At 39.1% G+C, this 19,973-nt stretch overlaps 2 protein-coding genes across 2 annotated transcripts in view; both read left to right on the top strand.

The window, feature by feature from the left end:
- Positions 1 to 15,591, top strand: part of MAMDC2 (MAM domain containing 2) — a 35,250-nt gene extending 19,659 nt beyond the window's left edge. Inside the window, exons 10-14 of the mRNA XM_009328182.1 lie at positions 7,641 to 7,734; positions 9,407 to 9,559; positions 13,201 to 13,460; positions 14,526 to 14,610; positions 14,953 to 15,591. Of these exons, the coding sequence (XP_009326457.1) occupies positions 7,641 to 7,734; positions 9,407 to 9,559; positions 13,201 to 13,460; positions 14,526 to 14,610; positions 14,953 to 15,014 (654 nt within the window). The 3' untranslated portion in view covers positions 15,015 to 15,591. The remainder of the gene's footprint in view (positions 1 to 7,640; positions 7,735 to 9,406; positions 9,560 to 13,200; positions 13,461 to 14,525; positions 14,611 to 14,952) is intronic.
- A 3,861-nt stretch (positions 15,592 to 19,452) lies between these two features.
- Positions 19,453 to 19,973, top strand: part of SMC5 (structural maintenance of chromosomes 5) — a 54,004-nt gene continuing 53,483 nt past the window's right edge. The window contains 1 exon segment of the mRNA XM_009328180.1: positions 19,453 to 19,515. Within this exon segment, the coding sequence (XP_009326455.1) occupies positions 19,453 to 19,515 (63 nt within the window).

The raw sequence follows: 19,973 nt of genomic DNA, 5'->3' as shown, positions 1-19,973 counted from the left end.
AGGACCTAGTGAAATAGCTGACAAGGAACACTCATTTCAATGGCCGTCTTCAATGTAGGCCAGCAGCGGAGGTGCATCAGAGCGCGTTTTGCCTGACAGCAAGGAGTGGTGGGAACCAGCATATCAGGGATTACACTTCAGGCTCTGGAGAGAGAGACAGTAGTCTTGCCTCCTCACTGATGCATCTTTGTCTAATCTATCCTGCCCTGTAGGCAGCAACCGCCCCCCATTCCCCATCTTACTCCTGGCTCCTCAGCTCTGGACAGTCCAATTTTTTTCCCTCTAATCCTGTCCATGTCCCAGTCTGTTTGCCCTGCTTGCCTCAGTTCTTAGAAATTTTAGTTTTTCAAAAACTAATGACTTGACAGAAAGCACAGTTCTGGCACAAAACCAAACCCTGATGCATTTCATGCTCCTCCTCCGAAGCCTAGGAGTGCTCAAGCTTTTCAAAGAATTTTTTAAATAGGGGCAAAATAAAACCTTTTTTCCTAGCCTTGTTCTCGGAAATGATGGAACTGTTTTGGCTTAAATCTTCCAAAACAAGCCTGAAGCAAGGACCCAGCATGGAAAGTCTGAGCTGAAATCATTGCGTCTTAGCAATGTTATAAGCAAGTGAAAAACAGTCTTTTAATGGAGTGAGGTGGTCTCAAAATCAGATAGGGCTACCACCTTTACTCTAGTACAGATGTGGTGGCTGATGTACCTATGGTACTGTTTTCTGAGATGCATCATGTCTAGACTTGGATGATAAGAAGTTGCAGGCATGCACAGTAGTTTGGCTGATCAAATTCGTGGTTACTGGGTGCGACTTGTAGATTGGGTCAGTGCCTGTGGAAACAGTAAACAGTCTCCTGCCAGTTCCTTAATGGCCAGCGAAGTCAGCGAGGCAGTCGTTACGCTGCTTTGGCCAGGGAGTCCTGAAGGTCGTAACAATTTTGCAGCCAGAAAACAATTGTTCTAAAATACCTGATTACCTATGTCCTTCATCTTTCTTCTATGAATACTACTCCCAAGGCTTTGAAAACAATATAAAATCCATCTGATATATTTTAATTTTGATAACGTATTTGTTTGCATCAGGACAATAAAAAGGCTCAGATTTTCGTCTCTTGGTTTGTGTAATGGTTTTTGCAAGTTCTTTTTGAATTAGCTAACTGCAGTCTGGCACAGACTGTTGGCTTGAGTTCTGTGAGCAGGAAACGTGAAGCTGGCCAACAGGCTTTAGTGTGACACTTTGAAACTACCACGTTGAAAAGGTTAGGTGGGTATGATCCAGCTAAGCAAGTCATAAATGTTTATACATATATATATGTGTATATGTGTACGTACTGCAAATACATATGCGATATAACGCTAGCGAGAAGGTAGGAAATTTAAAATCCTGATTTCTCAATTTGTACTTGAGGCACTCTCTCTTTTAGTTAGTGTAAGTACCTATGATCCTGTACACATACAGTATTGGTTTTGTATCTGTAGTGCCCAGGGAATAAATAAGAGAAGGAATAAATAAATAAAAAAAAATCCTAACATTTATTAAAATAAACTAAACCCTTCATGCTTTGTTGTATAAGCCTCTTAAAGGGCAGCATAAAAATCTGAGTTTGAAATATATAGATTCTTTTGATCTGATTGAATGTACGGAAACTGATCTTCCAGGCCAATACATGGCAGGAAAATGTCAGAGCTAACCGAAAGAAAAATTCACATATGGCATATATAACCTGGAGATGCCCACACGCACCGTGGAGCAAGAATCTGCATTTTAATATTGTGTGTGTGTGTTTATGTGTATACACCACCATGGAAAGATACTTCTTTTATGCAACTTCACAACACAGTCCAAAATGAAGGTTTGAGTGCAATTGGGTGTACTTACATCAATTCTGTTCATTTCTGCTAGATTTGGTTCTCCATTCTGAAGCTCAGGTTTTCAAAAGCAAACATGTTGTTTATCCATTCATGCAAGTTTTTGCAATGTTACTTAGTGCTGTAGTGCTTGAATACTTCCCACAGAGTTCAAAAACAAATCCTCAGAAAGGTAGCTGGCATCATAACAGTCCACGCTACTTCCATCAGAATAGTTGTGGCAGCATTTCTTGAGTTTTTATTCTTTCAGTCTACTTTTCTTCCTCTCTGATTTTTTTTTTCTGTCACTCCCTTTCCTTGAGTTGATCTGTTTGTTTTCACCCGTCCTCCATAACTAATTTTAGTTGCAGCTGTGAGAAAGCAAAATCAAGTGACTGAGTGTTGCACTTCAATATTTACATGTTTTAAAACAAACAAAAGGGAGGACTTTTTCGGGAATGACTAAACACTGAAGTCCCTCGCTGCAAGATGCTGTGGAGGCCAATAGTATACATGCATTTGAAAAGGGATTAGGCAAATTCATGGAAAATAGACCTCACAGTGACTGTAAACACAGTGGTACAGGTGTGACCTCCAGTTCAGCAAGTTCTTCAACTCTCTGGGGTCTGAACATAATATAACAGCACAAATAGCTTTATAGTTGATTTGTTTCTTGTACTGTTTTCCCTAAACATTCATTATCACCCCTCCACCTTCCTAGGGCTTGATATGAGCGTCTTTGGAGCTTTGTTCTCACATCATCACTGTGATGATGCTCAATATTAAATTATTCTAGCATTTCTCTAAGAAATTTGTGTCTCCCACTTGTCCATCAAAGTCATGGGTAAATGACTAAAGCAATCTTGGATGTATGATGAAGTCCTAGATCCCTGTGAGCGAGTCAGTAGTATAAAAAGGACACAGTTCTCCACTCAGGTATCAAGTGGAGGAGGGCAGACATCCTAGTCCTCATCTCCTCCTCCTCTGAAAAACCCTCACTTGTGACAAATAAAGGAGCTTTTTGGTACTGTTCTGACACAACCCTTGATAAGTCTTCCCACAATAAGGTATGCAACCTAAAGAGGTTGGAATGAGCTGCAGTTTTATACTATGGTCCTCTGTCCTTCCTTCTCTCATCTCTAGGGCAAGAAATTTCTTAAAGAACAGTCACTGGAAATGCCTATTTAAAATAAGAACGTTAGGGTCTGTAAATAGTAGGACTAGTGCTTGCAAAATGTGTATCCCACTGTCTATGGTGTTTGATAACAGTTATGAAAATGACATATTGGAAACTGTAAAAATTATTAACGTTAGAAAGTGTTACCTAAGTGGCCTGCATCTTCACAGTAGCTGAGCAAGGAGATAGGTTGCATGAAGTATTACATACCTCCTTTTGATATCTGTGATACTTAACTGACATTTCCTTTTTTTGCTCAATTTTTGTTCTGGGTACTTAATATTGTGATATTACGATGCCACGTTATCTGACAAGACTCCTCAGTCTAAAGGCAAAAACCTCTCCCTCTTATAAAAAGAGCCAAGGAAACTGTTTCACTGAAGATAGATATGATAGATATGATAGAACCATAATAGCAGACTTCTGGAAATTTAGGAGGGCCCTGGGGGACAGCTGAGGATATTGGTGTCCTGTATACATTTCTGTGCAGTCAGTATTCTCTACTAGACAGTGCAATCCAGTGAATATAGATGTAGCATTAACAGCCTGTGGCCCTAGTTGTTCTGTTAGCTTTATGTTTCTCTTTCATTGTTTGTTTCTGCAACCCATTTGCCCTTGGACAGGAAAGATTTTCAAAAATATTTGTTCAAATGTCACAAGCTTATTACCAATGTTATCCAATTATTTGTGCAGAAGCTTTCATAATCCATTATTTTTCTCACAGAAGCTCATTGTATTTACGTGGCAAGAAATTGAACTTACCTGGCAAATGCCATTTTAAATCAATTTATTTTAAATGACAGAAGCTTGCAGACATTCTAATTTTGGCTTAATAGCTTACTTGCATTCTTGATAAATGAGTTTCTGACTGTTTAAGCCAAAGAATAATAAGCCATTTAAAATCTAGTTTTATTAAACTAGTTAAAAGTAATTTGGTAACGTTTGTATCGAACAGCCCTGGGACAATCCCATTCCCTGTGCCAGTGATGGGTCCCTGGCTTACACACTTATATGGCTGTGTACTAGTATAACTGACTGAAAAGTCAGGCTCCCCTGTTTTGTGAAAACATATTGGCTACTTCTTTGTGTCATGTCACACTTTTGTTTCTGGTGCTGGAACTATTTTTGGATTTTGTAATACCGAGTTTTGTGTCACTGTATGGCAATTACAACAGTTGCTTCTCACAAAAACCCACCTCAGACTCCACTATAACTGCCCTTCTCCTTTGAGAAACTGAACCTAAATATGTGTCTAAGTGACAGACTGAGTTTTGTGTCTACACTGATATACAGTATGTAGTTTAAACCTAGGAATATTTACTACGATGGAATCAGGTAAATTAATTTGCTGCAGAGGCATAGCTTGCTTTTAAATCAACAGATTTGGCTGCTGTCACAGTTTTTCTTTTGTTTGGCTGGTCTGGCTCTTTAATTGACCAAGAGCTATATTTTCTGGGATAAACAAGTCGGAAAGAAAATACACAGAACTCACAGGGATCCGGGAGCATCTTCTCTCCTTTTCTCCTGTTCTCAGTCCAGCTCCCTCCAAACCTCGTTTTACAAGCTTCCCCACTAGTTCTTCCTTACACTTCTTGATGGAGGTACCCTACTGCATGTCCTGCTCTTTCTTCTCCTCCAAAAGCAGGTAAACTTTGTTTGCATACATTTGAACTCACATCTACTTGTAGAGATGCAGAGTGCTAAGGATGAGAAATCCCCTACCTCACTCAGTGTCTGCAGCAGAACCCAAAAACATGTCATGGGAGAAGTGAAACCCTGCTTGCTCTACCAGCTGTTCTCATCTGGCATTGCTCATTACTGATATAATCCAGGCTAAATGCTAAGAACTCATCATTGATATGTTGAGGCTGCAGGCCATGAACATTGATTAAGCACTGGAAAATAGACAAACCAGCTTCCAGAAACTGGGGCAATGATTTGGAAGGAAACTAATGTCCTGGCTGTGTCCTGTTATTGGAACAGAGAGACATGAGAGAAAAATATGTTTTATTTTTCAGTAACACAGGCACAAACTGCCTACATTTGATAATGTTTTTAATTTAGCCTCCAAGATAGCGTGCAAGTCCAGGAAGATTTGTTACCTAGTTTGAAACAATTAGTATGTTGTTCATCTGTCATGTTTTATGAAGAAAGTGCGAGCTGAACACGAAGATCCCCCTATTCTCTTCTCCAAGGCATGAGATAACTTCATAAAAATTTCTTTTGGAAGAATTGACCTAGGAAATATTTTCATTCAAAACAAGAACAAATGTAAAAGCATCATGAGGTTAGTCCTATTGAGACTGTACAAAGGATTCAGAGATCTGACGTAGGGTCAAAATGAGTAGCTGAGTAAATCCAAATTGATACAATTTTGGTAGGTAAAGTTCAAACAGTCAAAGATGTCCCTTTAGGACAAAAAAGGACATTTAGGACAAAAGAAGAGTGAATAAATTTGACCTGTGAATAAAAATATGTTCTACCCTGTTGCTTAAAACTAAATCAAGAATATAAGAACAAAATAAGCCAAGGAGACAACGAACAATTTCAGTACATTTGCTATAGCTAATACTGGAAACTCCACATTTCCAAGCACAAGCTCCCCCACCCCACCCCTGTGCAATTACAAAGTCTGCTCATGGCAGCGTGTCACTCAACACCACAAAAAGCAAGTGGAGAATTAGCAACGCTAAAGCTACAGATGACAAAGCTGAACAAGTTTGCAAGCGTCACTGAAACAGATCAATCCTTTGACTGTACAGAGGCTACTGGTTCAAGGTCCTTTGAGAGACCAACGGTTATTGTTGCGATGCTTTTGAAATGGAGGGCTTTCTGCAGGATCCAATGGGTAATTACATACCTTGTATGGAACAAATTATTGCAATTTAAGAATAAAGAACTTGATCCTGCTCCCAATGATGTCAATAGGAAAACATCACTTACAACATGATCCCACAGTGTGGAAATGTTGTTTCACAAATGAGGACTGACCTCACCCTTTCATGTGTGGTTTTCTTAAGATTCTTGGGTTTAGGACTATAATATGTCTTTAGTTTATTACAAATGTTCACCAGAATGCATTTATTAAAAGTCTGGTGAATGACGTCCACCCAACGTCAGTATTTATTGTATTCTTTATTCCAAGAGGTGCTACCATTTTTTAATAGATTGCGCCTGTTTATTGAGAATGAACTTACAAAGTAGGAAACAATTTTTGTCTTGTTAGGGGGGGGCGGGGAGAGGAAAGGCCAGTTTTAGGCTACTATACACTGAGCAGTTGTGCATGCTGTGCAGGGGCACTCCTCAAGTCCACACCTGTAGCAGTTTACAAGACAGATAATCACTATTACCAGAATTGGTAGCACTGAATGGAAAATGGTTTTGAAAATTACTCCATCCTGGGCAGCATAACCCATACATGCTTCAAAGGTTAAACTGTAATTACGTCCCCGGCTGTTTTATAAGCAGATGAGTAAATAAATGCTACATAGCAAAGCAATCTAGCAAAATCCGGTGTAATGACCATATTGAAGGTGTTACCGAGCCTGTTAAAAGAGAACATATTAAATAATGCATGAACAACTTCTAACAACCTTTCTGTATCTGCATGAAACTGTCAGTCAGCATTTAACCTCAAATATGTAACTGAGGTGTTTACAGTTGCTTCAGAATATTAAACTGTTAGAAGTGACACTCATCCGTCTCCAGTCACTAGCCCAGATCTCATCACAAAGGAATTGTTTTGAAAAGCTCTTCCCAAATTATGGTCATAACTCCAATGGTCAGACAGATGGTTTGCAGTAGTTAGGCAAGGAAAACTGCCAGCAGTATTTTCACAAAATAAACCTTATTGTGTCTTCTGTAATTTAAACAGATCTGTGTCAACCTGAGGAGAAGGGCAGCTGGGAATCTTAAAGTTTCTTTACATTTTACTTTGTCATCTCATGAGTGACTTGTATTTTCCATGGCAGAATTAATGTGTAGTCAAATAAAACATCTTGGACACTATTCTTAATTTGCACAAACCCAGATGAACACTATGAATGATGCTTAGCATTTCCAGCCTCCTGCTCTACAATATCATGGCCTTGTGTCTCTGAACAACCCCATTGTATGCAGTAGTTTCATCTCATCTCTGTTGTTCTTTGTTTTTTTTGCCACAGCCATTTCTCTTGGCCATCACTCTGCATTACTCTTTCAAATTTATTTTCCCATGGATAAAACCTCCTGATTGTAAGGATAAGATAGCTGAGGACATATGAGCTGTTCATGTTGGTTTTTTTGGGGGGAAAAACCGCAACAGCCTCAGTGAGTCATGTTTTCTCATACACTGAAAAATACACACTCTCCTAATAAAATGGAAACTACATACAGAGATACATTATTTGCCTATGAAAGTGAGAAAACACTTTCTATTGAATGAAAACACACATCTAAACCCCACTGGATTTGAAATTTCAGTCACTGGCAGTATTAGTATGTGCCAAAACAAAGTGGATTCATTATTTGTGTTCTGTAGATGTTAAAATTATTAGTGCATTTGGAAAAATCTAAAATTTCAGACTCCTAATGGTGCCAGCTTTTGTTAGATACCTGAAACTTCCTTCATGTATTGCAGGTTGTCTTTGTCAGCTGGTGTAAAAGTTTCTGGGACTGTGGACTTGTGGCACTGGATGATGTATCATTGAGCCTGGGAAGCTGCCAGGCTGCTGGTAAGACCATGTGTATTTGTCATCCAACAGCTGCTACCCTTTTTAATAAGAGTTCATTGCATACCTTCATTTTACAAGCCTATCCTACAGCTGCCTTCATCCCACTGTGGTTTCCTTTCTTTTCTTTTTCCAATAACTATTGCATAAATCCTATTTTTGCAGTAGCATACATACAACAAGGACCAGTTTTTGTTTACAGGGGTACCAGCTAACTCCTAATTAACTTCACTGACTCCGGTGCAGTTTTATATAGGTGAGCGTTCCTTTTGGGGAATTACAATTTTAAAAAAACCAACAGTCCAACTGAGGGGAAAGCAGTTTTCAAATGGCTTTTAGGAAACCAGGAATGGACGCAAAAGCAATATTTTTAAAACACAGCATTGTCCTTTTTAGTCCAGAAGTACAGTTGTGCAAGGCCAAGACACCGTCCCTTATCTGAGCTGCAGTTCTCTAATGAAGACAGATGAGTCAAGTCTAACTCTCCCTCCTGCAGTGGGAGGAACTGAATGTTTTTGAGCGAGACTTTACCCTCTGACATGCATAGGCTAACCTCTCTGAACTCACCCAAACTCTCTTTTTTGGGGCTTTTTGAGGTTTGACAATGAAACGATTGTATCCTAATTTGGAAACCATTCTCATGAGACAGGCACAATCTATACTCCCATTCTTCTTCAGAATAAAGCCATGCCTTTGAAATGGTGATGAGGCTGATCGACCATGCCATTTATATCCCCATGTAATAAGAACTTTTTAATAACCTCTTTTGATTGGATTTCATGCATTCAGGTGGCTAACCATTACAGAACAAAGAGAAGTCACATGTATAAAACAAGATGCCATTTTTCTAAAGTATTTCCAACAGCTGTCTGTTTTGCCTTTCTGTAGTTTCGAAGCAATTTGAAAAGAAACCAAAGGTGCAGAACTGATACTTGGGTGTATAGTCATATGGGGACTTGTTGCTGATGGCAGAAAAAAAATGCCTGAAAAATGCCCCAGAGTATGTGAGGCATCAAGGCATCCTCCTTTCCAAAAGATGAAAGCAGCTCAACTCTTGAACTACAAATTCAGATTCTAGCAGAAGACCTGACAGAAGCTTCCTGGCGAGCACCTGAATTGTCAACTTTCTCTGTTCTGCATCATCTAATAGAATTGAAATAATGAAAATACTTTAGTAATTGCAGCTCTGTGGTCTGTTGTATGTGGTATTACAATCTGGTGCCAAGGGAACATGAGAGCGCTAAATGTGGCGTTTGATTTCAGATCACAGAAACTCCAACCTTTGACAAGAGTCATTTAATATGCATGTTATACATGCTGGAGCTCATTAAGCTGCTTGGGGTGCCATAGTAGTGAATAAAATTACACTGGTAGAGCCCATTGTGGAGTAAGAGCTATGATGAGATAATAAACTGTGCGAGATGTTTTAAAGAATATTAGTACATGTTAGTGAGCCAGACTAGGGCACAGATTTCCCCAAAGCTGTGAAGAAAATGAAATTTAATTTCGTACATCAGTTTGAGGCTAGCTTTTATAAGCTTGTGACTACTGTAAGTATTGCTAGGTAGATATAAGTGATTGCAGCAGGTGGGTGAATGCAATACATTGCTTGTGTAATCTCTCCATATATCTGTCTAATATATTTGCAATTTTAACCACTGTCCTCTCCTTATAGATCTATTGCTGCCCAATCCTGGAGAGTGTACTTTTGAAAAAGATGAGTGTGTGTTTACCCAGAAGAAGAGAGGTCGTGGGATTTGGCACAGGAGGAGGGGTCCAACTCCCACTTCTTACACGGGGCCGAAAGGAGACCACACTACTGGGGTAGGTGAGTTAAGCTCCACATTGAACTTTCAGAACAGAGGTGGATAGTTAATCAAAAATACTTTGAAATGATAACCTGAAACACAGAGAAAGTTTTTAGTGTTCTGTTCAGAACAGTTATTAATCAAATGAAGCAAACGTGTTCAGTTAGGGACCCACGGATGGTTCTGATAATGTGAAGTTTAATCTGAATTATCTGCAGACCAAGTGGGTAATTTGGTCTTCGTGTCCTTAAGTAGCCCTTTCCTTTGGGAGAAAAAAGGGCAGTATGACTCTCCAGACTCTGCAGAAAAGCCTTCTTCCAAACCCCTAGCTTACATGAATATTCCCTGAAACTAAAAGGCAAACAAGTGGTTGGGGGCTCTTCTGCATCAACACCTTCCTGTTCAAACTTAGAAGAAAACATGGATAATAAAAGAGGTCCCACAGACCCTTTGTCTTGAAAATCCGCACATAACCTCACTTGTGTAATTTAAAGTATTTAGGCAAGTGGGGCCCCCATTAGCATGAGTGAGCACACAGAAAACTGCATCAGAATTTCCCCCACACTGGGGGCAGTACCTGGTGACTTTTGGAAATGATGAACTGCGTCACTGCGTTGGTGCTCGTGTTCCTGCAGATGAGGACCTCAGTAACAACTCCACTGACTCCAGTGTAATGGATGAAACTGCTCTAAGGCTTGTGAACTTGAAATGCTTACATAGGTTTAAAAAGGCTTTTGGTGCCTTTGGATTTGCCTTCCTTCCCAGTGGTTAGCATTCATTCAACAAGTTATAAAGTCAGCTGCAGACAAGCTGGCTTATTCACAGTACCCATCTATCCAGTCTGTTAAAAATTTTAGCTGGATTACAAAAGCAGTTGGCCTGCTCAAAAGGATCATCAAAAGCTATTATTATTCTGTCAACTGTGATCGAGTGTAAACCACGTTAAGCATCATCAAGCGTAGTTATTTCAGCTGTGCATATAAAGTCTCGCTGTATGCAAGCTTAATTCAAGTTACTCTGGAAAACTGTTTTGTTTCTAGTTAACAAAATAACAAATGCTTCTAGTTAATAAAATAACAAATTTTTTGTCTTGTTTCTGATCTCTTTATCTAAAAAGATGGCTTTGTGCACGTTCAGCAAAATCTCCCTTTCCTATCTCCTGGTAAAATTTCTGTAATAGCTGCATCCTGAGCAAGGTATGGAAATGGACTAGAGAGATGCAAATTCATGGTGTGGGGGACTGTATGGCCAAAATCCTACATGTGGAACTGAGAATGCAGATGGGAATGTTTCTCTTTGGCTTGAAATTTCAGATCACCAAGAAATTATGTTCTTCCATTATTAACTCTAAACAGTACTGATTCTGGGTAGAAATATGAATAGCCTTCAGACATAAGTAAGTTTTAAAGCTTAAAACTTCTCTTACGTGTTATGAAATAAAACCAAGAAACATTACTTACAAATTTAACCATATTCTGATCTATTGGCTAAGTTATCTGAGTGGACAATGTAGGCTATCTACAAATCAAGAACATTTTCCCAATAATGATACCTTTGTACCGTGGAATGACTTTCAAAAGGGAATATTGAAATTCTTGTCCCTTTTCCATTGAAAAATTAGATTACATTAGAATGAATTAGATGACATACTGTCTGTAAGTCTTTGTTACCTGTGCTGTCCAGTTCTTCTGCATCGACTAGACATGTGATCACCAGCTTTAAAATAAGTGAGAATTTTTCCTAACAGTTTTTAAGGTCATTTGAGAATTTTTATTTTGAAATGTGGGCGAGACTCTTGGAGAGGCATCTGTAGGCCATCTCTGTATTGTCTGGCAGACCCTTCTTTTTCTACAAAATATAATCCAAAATGACTACATCACCTTAAAGTTGCTAGTTGTTTTGGCAGGTAACCAAACTCAATGCCATAAAAGGATTCACCATTCAGGCTTGTTTGATGCTTTTTTCCCCCTGGTTATTCCCTAGATAATATATTTTATTCTTCCTCTTTCAAATACTCTATATCCCAGCTCTTGTGTTTCCAAGGACAATAACCCTCTCCTTATAGTAGAAGCAACACTTAAGAGTTTCTTGCTCAAGAAACGGAATGGGCTGTTAGCACAATTTTCTTGATTTCTAAGGCAGAAACTGACTTTAGACCTATTTTTAGTTTATGTAGATCACCAAGTATTCTGAGATCTGAGCCTGATAGCTTGACTTTAGAACTGGTGAAGCAAGAGAATCTTTTAAGCCTGGCCCGTGACAACAATGTTTATTCCTTATTTCACACATCTCTGCAGCAAGATGTGCTGAGAAATACGTGGATTTGAATTCACAAAACCAAGAGTTGATCTACTCTTTCCGTCAAGTTTGTAATATGATTCAGGCCTTAGAACTAAAGGCAAGTTATTCTATTATACCGAAGTATGAGCTGTAGGTTTTGATTTTTAACTCTAGGAATTTTTAAACATAGTGAACATCAAAATCCTCACAATGGCTTGCACTAGGTTTGGTAGAAATCGCCTTGGGAATACTCCAACACACTGTACGAAATTATCTTTTCTTTGCAGACCTACAGCTGTAGATAATCTTCCTTTTCACCCTCTCTACTGCTGCTCACCACCAAACGATTACCCGGGTTAGAAGGGATGTCTTCAGCATGGGTTTGTGTAGATAACAGGACTCCGAGATAATAGGGACTCTGAGTATCATGAGACACGCCGAGCATCCCCCGGCTGCTCTTGCTGCTCTCAGCTTTTCTCCTGCCTCACTGATCCTTAGGAATCCCCTCTCCCCCTGAGGGCGATCTCACCGCCAGGACTTGTGGTGGGAGAAGGGCAGCTTGTTTTTTCCAATGCCACAAAAAGGGAGCAGTGGGACTGCAGGAAGGGCTGCTGCAAAATCTTGAGTTCACTGCCTGCTGGCAGAGTGTACATCTCAAGACACACAACAGCTGCCGTATGCAGCAGATGGGACGTGGGGATGCTCCTCAGTCTTCTGACACACCTCAGTTTGCTCCAGTTGGAAATAACCAAATGATGGATTGGGGGCGGGGCTGGGGTGGGGTGAGGTGTAATTTGCCTGCCACCAATTAATGACTAATTTTTCCACAGATCAGAGTTCATGACAATCTTTCATTCATTCATGGATTCTAGAGAGTCTAGTTTTCCTCACTTGTGTCTTCACATCTTGATCACAGACAGAAAAATATTATTGATGTCATATGTGATTTAAAAGAGGTATTTCAATTCATTTGCTTTGTTAATAGCATCAGCTCCAACCGTTGCCTAAACTGTGCCCTCAGATGTACGTGCAGCTGTCTTGAATTCCAATTAATCGACCACTGTCAGAGTGCATTCCTGGTTTAAGAACAGCTATGATTTTTTCTTACTTTGTATTCCTTTCTGTTGCTATGTATTTCATCAGATACAAACAAGTTTTTAAGTGTTCTTAAATTAGCATTCACAAATATTACCATTATTACACTACACAATTATTACAATATCATAAATATTACAGTTCACAAATATAACAGTCTACGGCATAAAACTCTATCAAAATAGTTTCAGTCATAGTTTTTTATATAATGAGCATGTTGAGTGTAATGAACGTGCTGAGAGAATGTATTCTACTTCGCTAATATTTGCTTGTGTATCTTTTTAAGGATACTACATGTACATAGAAGCATCCAACATGGTCTATGGACAAAGAGCATACCTAGTTTCAAAATCACTAAGAGGAACCTCTGGAAAACAGTGCTTGACATTTTTCTATCACATGTATGGAGCTGGGACTGGATTATTAAGTGTTTATCTAAAAAAGGAAGGTGATGATGAAGAGATTCCTTTGTGGAGGAGGACAGGGGAACAAAGCATCTCATGGCTAAGGGGACTGATAGAATATGAAAGTGATAGAAACTACCAGGTAAGAAGAAACAAACAAAAAGCAGTCAGAATGGAATATTGAACTGAACTATGTGCTAGAATCCAAGTTTTGGGTTGTATAAAAAAAAAATTAAAATGTTAAAATGTAGATAGCATTGAGTGGACACCTGAACAAGCTGAAGCAACGTGTAATTTCTTACAAATGAAGGTTGGGAGGGAATTATTAAAGATATTAATAGGTTGCAAGTATGAAAATAGTTCATTAATTCAAATTTTTTTTTAAGTGTTTAAATGCTGTTTTCCCATCATTTCTTGTCAGTAGTGGTAGTTTTTATTTAGATCACTTGTGCAATTTCTTTTCCTACAGCTGTCTAAAGCTCCGTCTAGATTTCACGTAACTACTAAGCTGTGATAAAAAGGCTGCTTCTTGCAGGTTGGTCTTTCTGAGGTGGCACCAAAGGCAAGGGATGATGCAAAGCCAGCGCTCTGCCTTTGGTTTGAACAGTGCCATCAATTCAGTACTGCCAGAGATAAAGCCTGCTTCAGTTTCTCTGTCAAAGAGGAAGCTGAAATCACTATTGACTGAAACAGCACTGGGCACAAAACTGCACTGATCACTAACCAAAGATGATAATGTGTTTTTTTTTTAAATCATTTTGCCTTAAGAGCCTGGAAATGAATTAGGGGGGAAAAAAAAAAAGAAACCTTTTAATGAAAAGGAAGTTTAGCTTCATCGGTAAGACCACAACGTAATTTTGTAATGCTTTTTTTTCCCCTCAAGTCTTGCTTGCATATGGGCAACACACAGCAACACATTAGGGCTGAGAATCAAGACAGACATACCACATCACTAGAGAAAATTTATCAGTTGTCTATAACACACAGCAACTTCTTAACAAGCTGTGAGAACAATTTGCTTCCTTGGGCATAGCACACACCCAAATTCTGTGACCAGGTCAATCAGTCCACTGATGGAGCACAGAAATTTCTTTCCAAGAAGCAGGCTTTCAGGGCATACTAGATCCTTGAATAGCATGCATGGGTATAATTTTTTTTAGTCCTTCCTCCTGTGGGATTCATGAAAAGCTGTGTCTTACCTTTACAGATTATTTTTGAGGCAATCCGCGGTGTGTCAATAAGAAGTGACACTGCTATTGACGATATTCTGTTCCAGGCAGGACCCTGTTTAGGTAAGTTTAACTGTACTTTGTTTCTCTTAGGAGACACCTAGCAATTCACAGTACTTTTTGTAATTAGACAGGTGATACTTCTTCCCTTAAATCCCCACTGAATGGATCTGTAGTATCATGCAGTGCAGACATTTTTGTTAGGGTTAGGGGTTAGTGCAGAATTTTTGTTTTCTAGTAAGATGCGAGACCATCTCAGAATCTGAACTAGTAAAGATGCTGCCACACTTTTTAAAAACCTTATGGCAGTCCCATTTAAATCCAGCATGGTAATTACATTCTGTCATATGCATTCTTATGTATGATAAAAATAATTACAGTATTTCCCCCTTCTTTGTATTCTAGAAGTGGAAGAAATTCAATTCTCATCCGGCTATCCTGACAGCTTAAATGAAATTGAGTATTAAATACAGTCTGCTGAAATGAATGAAGTGCGTAGAAGATCTGTATGTGAGAAACTGCACAAACGCCTACTTTAAAATATGTTTTAAGTAAATACTGGACTGGTTTGAATATGCACCGCTGTATACGAAGGACTCAGAGCACTCATGTTCCTCGCCTTTGCAATGAAATTATTGACTCAGGGCTTCTTAGACTGTTTTTGGGGGTATTTTTCTCTTTTGCATGAGGTATCAGTTATTATATAAAGGCTTCCCATTTTGCACAGATCATGCATTTTAATGCCTTTTTTTTTTAACCTTTCTGGTATATAGGTAAAAAGAGGAAAGTAAAGGTGCACAATTAAAATCCAATATTGTGTTATCTTAAATCTGCATTCAGTGAATGTTTTGTGTTGGGTACAGAATGGTTTTTTGTTAAGGAAATCATAAATATTTCAAAATAATAATAAAGAAAATAGTATTAGCTACTAGCAATAGCCTACAGTTTCAGTGCAATTACTCATGATGACAAATCTCTCTGGGAATCTCTTAACAATCTGCTGGCAATTTTTTATTGTTTTGTATTCTTTTTCTGTAACAAATACATTTGTCATCCTTGCCAATAACAAACTCACTTTTAGTGTTCCAGTATAATTCAGTGTAAGCTGCTGACATTTTGAACTATATGGAATGAAACCCTTTGAAGCCTTGTGTTTTCTGGCATACAAGTCTTGGGTTGTTTTTTTTTAATAAATCAGTTTGTAGACTCACAGAGAATGTACTTACACTTTACCCAACCACAGATGCCTTGCATTTATATTAACAGGAAACTGAATTCACACAACTTGTTAATTTTTGAAATTTTATGTGTTTGTGTGTAAGGTTTTGTTTTGAAATTATTATAACTTCCTAATAAAATGTAACTTTGAAAATCATCTTATTGCTCTGCTCTAGACTTTATAGTTATCGGTGTGTCAAGAAACAACTGAAGCTAATATAGTAGCCTGAATTCAGTATTTTGAATACAAAGAGAATTAAATGTGTGGGTCACATCACCTAAGACAGCTGACAGAAAGCAATCTGATCTGCTGCAGGAAGTTCCTGTATTGAGCCATAGAAATTATTCTTACAGCTACCACATTCAAGCTGTTGCTGCAAGATGTGAGCCCTGAAAAGTGGGAATAGCCTTTCCGCCTTTCAGAACAAAGTATACAATTTTCCTAACAGCCTATAAAGATCAACAGCACCTGGGACAATCTAGACCCTTGTGTCTTTAGTAAGTTTTCATTTTGGTGACACAAACAATTAAATATACTGTTCAATTAAATACATTCAGTACCAACGTGTTTATTTGACCACACAGATTGAAGAGTTTATTATTTCCTAGAGACTGAGGAAGAGCCAAAAGGAATTGACATCTTAACTGCCTATCCTAGCAAACTACAGTCCCTGTTGGCAGCTGGTTATGAACACATCACTCTTGCTATTATTCTGAAAATGAAAGCAGCCAGAAACGATGGACTGTTTCCTAAGAGTCAATACAGTTTTACAGTTGTTCCGTAAAGCTTATGCTTTGGTATCAACATTCAGATCCAATCATCTATGCAGAAAACAAGTGAAAATGAAGTGGTTAAAATCATGACTTGGTGGTTCTCCATACTTCTGACAGGACTTTTCCATAAATGAAATGAAGCACAAACTATAACTATTGGATTCCTATCTCTAATAATTTACGCAACTCTGCTTCACTCCATCAAAGTAATCAGATTTAGGCTGATATGAATAAGAACATAAGCAAAGTACTCTATCTGCTCTCCACTGAGCGTTCTCTAGGGACCTCACTGGTACGATGACTTTGTTGGTATCACTGAGGGTAGTATTTATCCATAGGGTGTGAAGCACTGTCCTGACTGCAAAAAAAAGCCTAAGTTCTTCCTTTGGTAGGGAACAACAGCAACTTTCCACCCACTTCTGCTGCAGGAATTAAAGAACAAAGGGAGAATTGTAAAGGTGGCTTTAAATTACTTTAGTGCCTGCTGAATATCACTTTAAGAAATTCACAGACTAGTGAAAAAATGGCTGCAAAACATCTGGAAACTAGGGAAGGTGCATTAAGATTTCTCCACTGGCAAACTTCAGTTTTATGGTGAGATAAAAAAATTCCATCAGCTCTGACCAAATAGGAAACTCCCTGTGCAACTAATTTCTGCCCTGGATCCATTTTTATTTATTATTTGTTCCTTTCTCACTGCTGCAGCAGCTGTACAGGAACCACAGTAGGGCAAAGAACAGTTCTGAGTCTTGCTATACTAGGCCTGTTTACTGCCTGAAAATTTCTTCAAAAGCTACTGGAGAACCTACAAGTAATGGCTTTGATCCCAGTTGTGGTGTAGTCCATAAAATGGAAATGAAAAAGAAACCTTCAAAAGTAGCCATAACACCCCAAACACTAACAGGCTTGTATATGATTGCTCTAAACGCAGCTTTGTGCTGGAGCAGAACTAAACTTGTCCTGAGATCAGAGGAAAAGCCCTGTTACTGCCCTCTTGTTTAATACTCTTTTTACTCTTTAAATATTTTCCATTAGTTAACATTTTGTCATTATCCATATTAATTTCCAAAAAGACGGCCAAATTCAGATCTCAGTTACACCAATGGAAAACCAGAATAACAACATAAAATATCATTGTTATTCTAGCTTTACGCTAACATAAATGAAACTATATTCTGGCTGACTATTGCATCACACCAAAATAAACCTAACATAAATCCAACTTTACAGTCATGAAGCTTCACTAAGACAGCTCAAGCTGAGCACTAAAAGATCTGGCATTTTATCTACCTGGATCTGAACACAGCTCACAAGTGTGACTGCCCACACTCAAGAGACCCACTGCTCCAGAAGGGCCACTGTGTAAGGTAGAGGGCTGAAGAGAGCATGCTTTTCCTGCAACATGACACACTGAATCAAAAGGTTCTACCCCTCACATTTTGAAAAAGAGAAAACATCAGTCTCGTCCTACCTCAGACAGGTAGGATTTGTCAGATGTCAAATTTACTTAACACTTTCTTTGGAAAAACATTTCAATTTGTGATTTAAAGTTTCTTAGTTGCTTAAGTATGAATGAATAAACTTTCAATACTCCTTTACATTACTTTGATCTATGTTCACCTTCTTGCTGTTTTCTTCCCATCCTTCCCCTGTTGTTTTCCTGTCCACCTGCTGTGCCTTTCCCACCTGCATATGTTTTTTCTGAACATCAGCATTTTGGTGTCTTTCTTAGCCAACTGCATATTCTGCTATATTCCTTTGCTCGCTGCTAAGTATGGGTTACATCTTGCTGCTCTTATGTTCTGTATCAGCTTTTACATCCCCGCCCCCTCCTTTCAAGAGCTCCTCTTGGTCCAAGCACTACCTACTTTGTGGCCTTCGCTGTCTCCTTTTTCCAGCTCTTACCAGCATCCATACTCACCAGATCCTGGAAAATGCTCCCTGACAAATTCTGGGAAAAACAGATCTCTTCAGCAGTCTCTAGTGGAAATATGTCGAAATGGTTCCTTACTCTACTGCCTCTTACTCTTTTGGCTAGAAGTCACTGTTACTTAATGAGTCCAACTCTATCCTTTCGGTCTGCAAGCTTAAGACATAACTGATTTAGGAGGCTACAATTTTTATTAAGTAAAACATTACCAACTAATAAATCAACTAAATTCTAATTAACTAATAGACACACCAGTGTGTAATTTCGCACTCTATTACACAGCTATTACAAAGCTATTATCACAAATCTCATGAATGACATACTTTCAATTTCATTATCCTTTCCCCTCCATACCACATAGTACTAGGGTGCATTTCTATGCTTCTTTATTCTTCTACAGCAAGTCTTCTGGACATGGACCTGGTAGAGAGTCCAGTGGGTTATCCCAAGTAGCCGTCTGATGTTCTGGTGGGCTTGGACATGCAGGTCAGCTTCATTAATATCTGTGGGCATCTGCATTCATACTGTTGGAGCAGAAGTCCCCTTCATTCTTTAACGGATCTTAATCTTTCTTCACCCATTTTTTTCCCTGTATCTGGAACAAGCTTTTCATTGCCCTTGTACATCCCTTTATCTATCTAAATTCCCCTCAAAGAAGCAACTGCCTTACATTACTTTTTCCTCATCCATCTCAATTCTGCTACATCCATACCCAAAGATGCTCTTCTGATGTCTTTACCATGGCAGCCTCTGCCTTTGCAGGGTATTTGCTTAGGTACAGATGGCCTTGCAAGGCTCCACATGCCAAGTGTCTGGTTCATACTGGAAAAACATTGTTTTCTTTGTAAACTTTCTAGGACAAATCACTCTAGTTATGTGTCAATTCCTTTACCTAGTTCCACTTAAGCACGAGCAGTTACTTATATCTGTCTTTCAGCAGTCTTAATCAGCCTCCTGGTCTCTCGTAGAAGCTTTGGCTAGTTATGAGGCCTCGTGCTCCAGCAGGAACTCTTGGTCTGAGAGAAAAAATAAAGTGTGTGGGAAAGGTAAGGCATCTGCAAGAGTCTCAGCGACACTAGTGATTGCCCTGTAGTCAAGGTGCCAAAACCTCACACGCACGCATGCCTCCAGGATAATTTCTAAAGGACATCTATCCTTCCTGCAGACTTCCCCATCTCTGAAGTAACAGATCTAAAAAATGTTTTTCCTGTTATTTTGTTAAATAAGTAAAAAATGCCTACTAAATAAGAAATAAGACATTTAGTAAGAAAAAGTAAACGAGCCCAGTCCGGTGCTGAATAGGAAAACTAGAGGAGTTCGCTCGCCCGGAACCCAAGCCTGTCCCCGTGAAGGAACGGGGATACTTAGAAGGTGCCCACCTCGGAAGCACTGGCCGCCCCGCTCCGCGGCTGTGCTGCCACCTCGTGGGAAGGCCGCTCCCCCCGCTCTGCCGCGCCGCGTTACGCTGCCCAGCCGCCGGGGAAAGGCCGCTAGGGTAGCGGAC

This window comes from Pygoscelis adeliae, unplaced genomic scaffold (genome assembly GCF_000699105.1).
Source record: "Pygoscelis adeliae isolate BGI_AS28 unplaced genomic scaffold, ASM69910v1 Scaffold45, whole genome shotgun sequence".
NCBI classification, from domain to species: domain Eukaryota; kingdom Metazoa; phylum Chordata; class Aves; order Sphenisciformes; family Spheniscidae; genus Pygoscelis; species Pygoscelis adeliae.
This window is presented reverse-complemented; position numbering and strand designations above follow the sequence as displayed.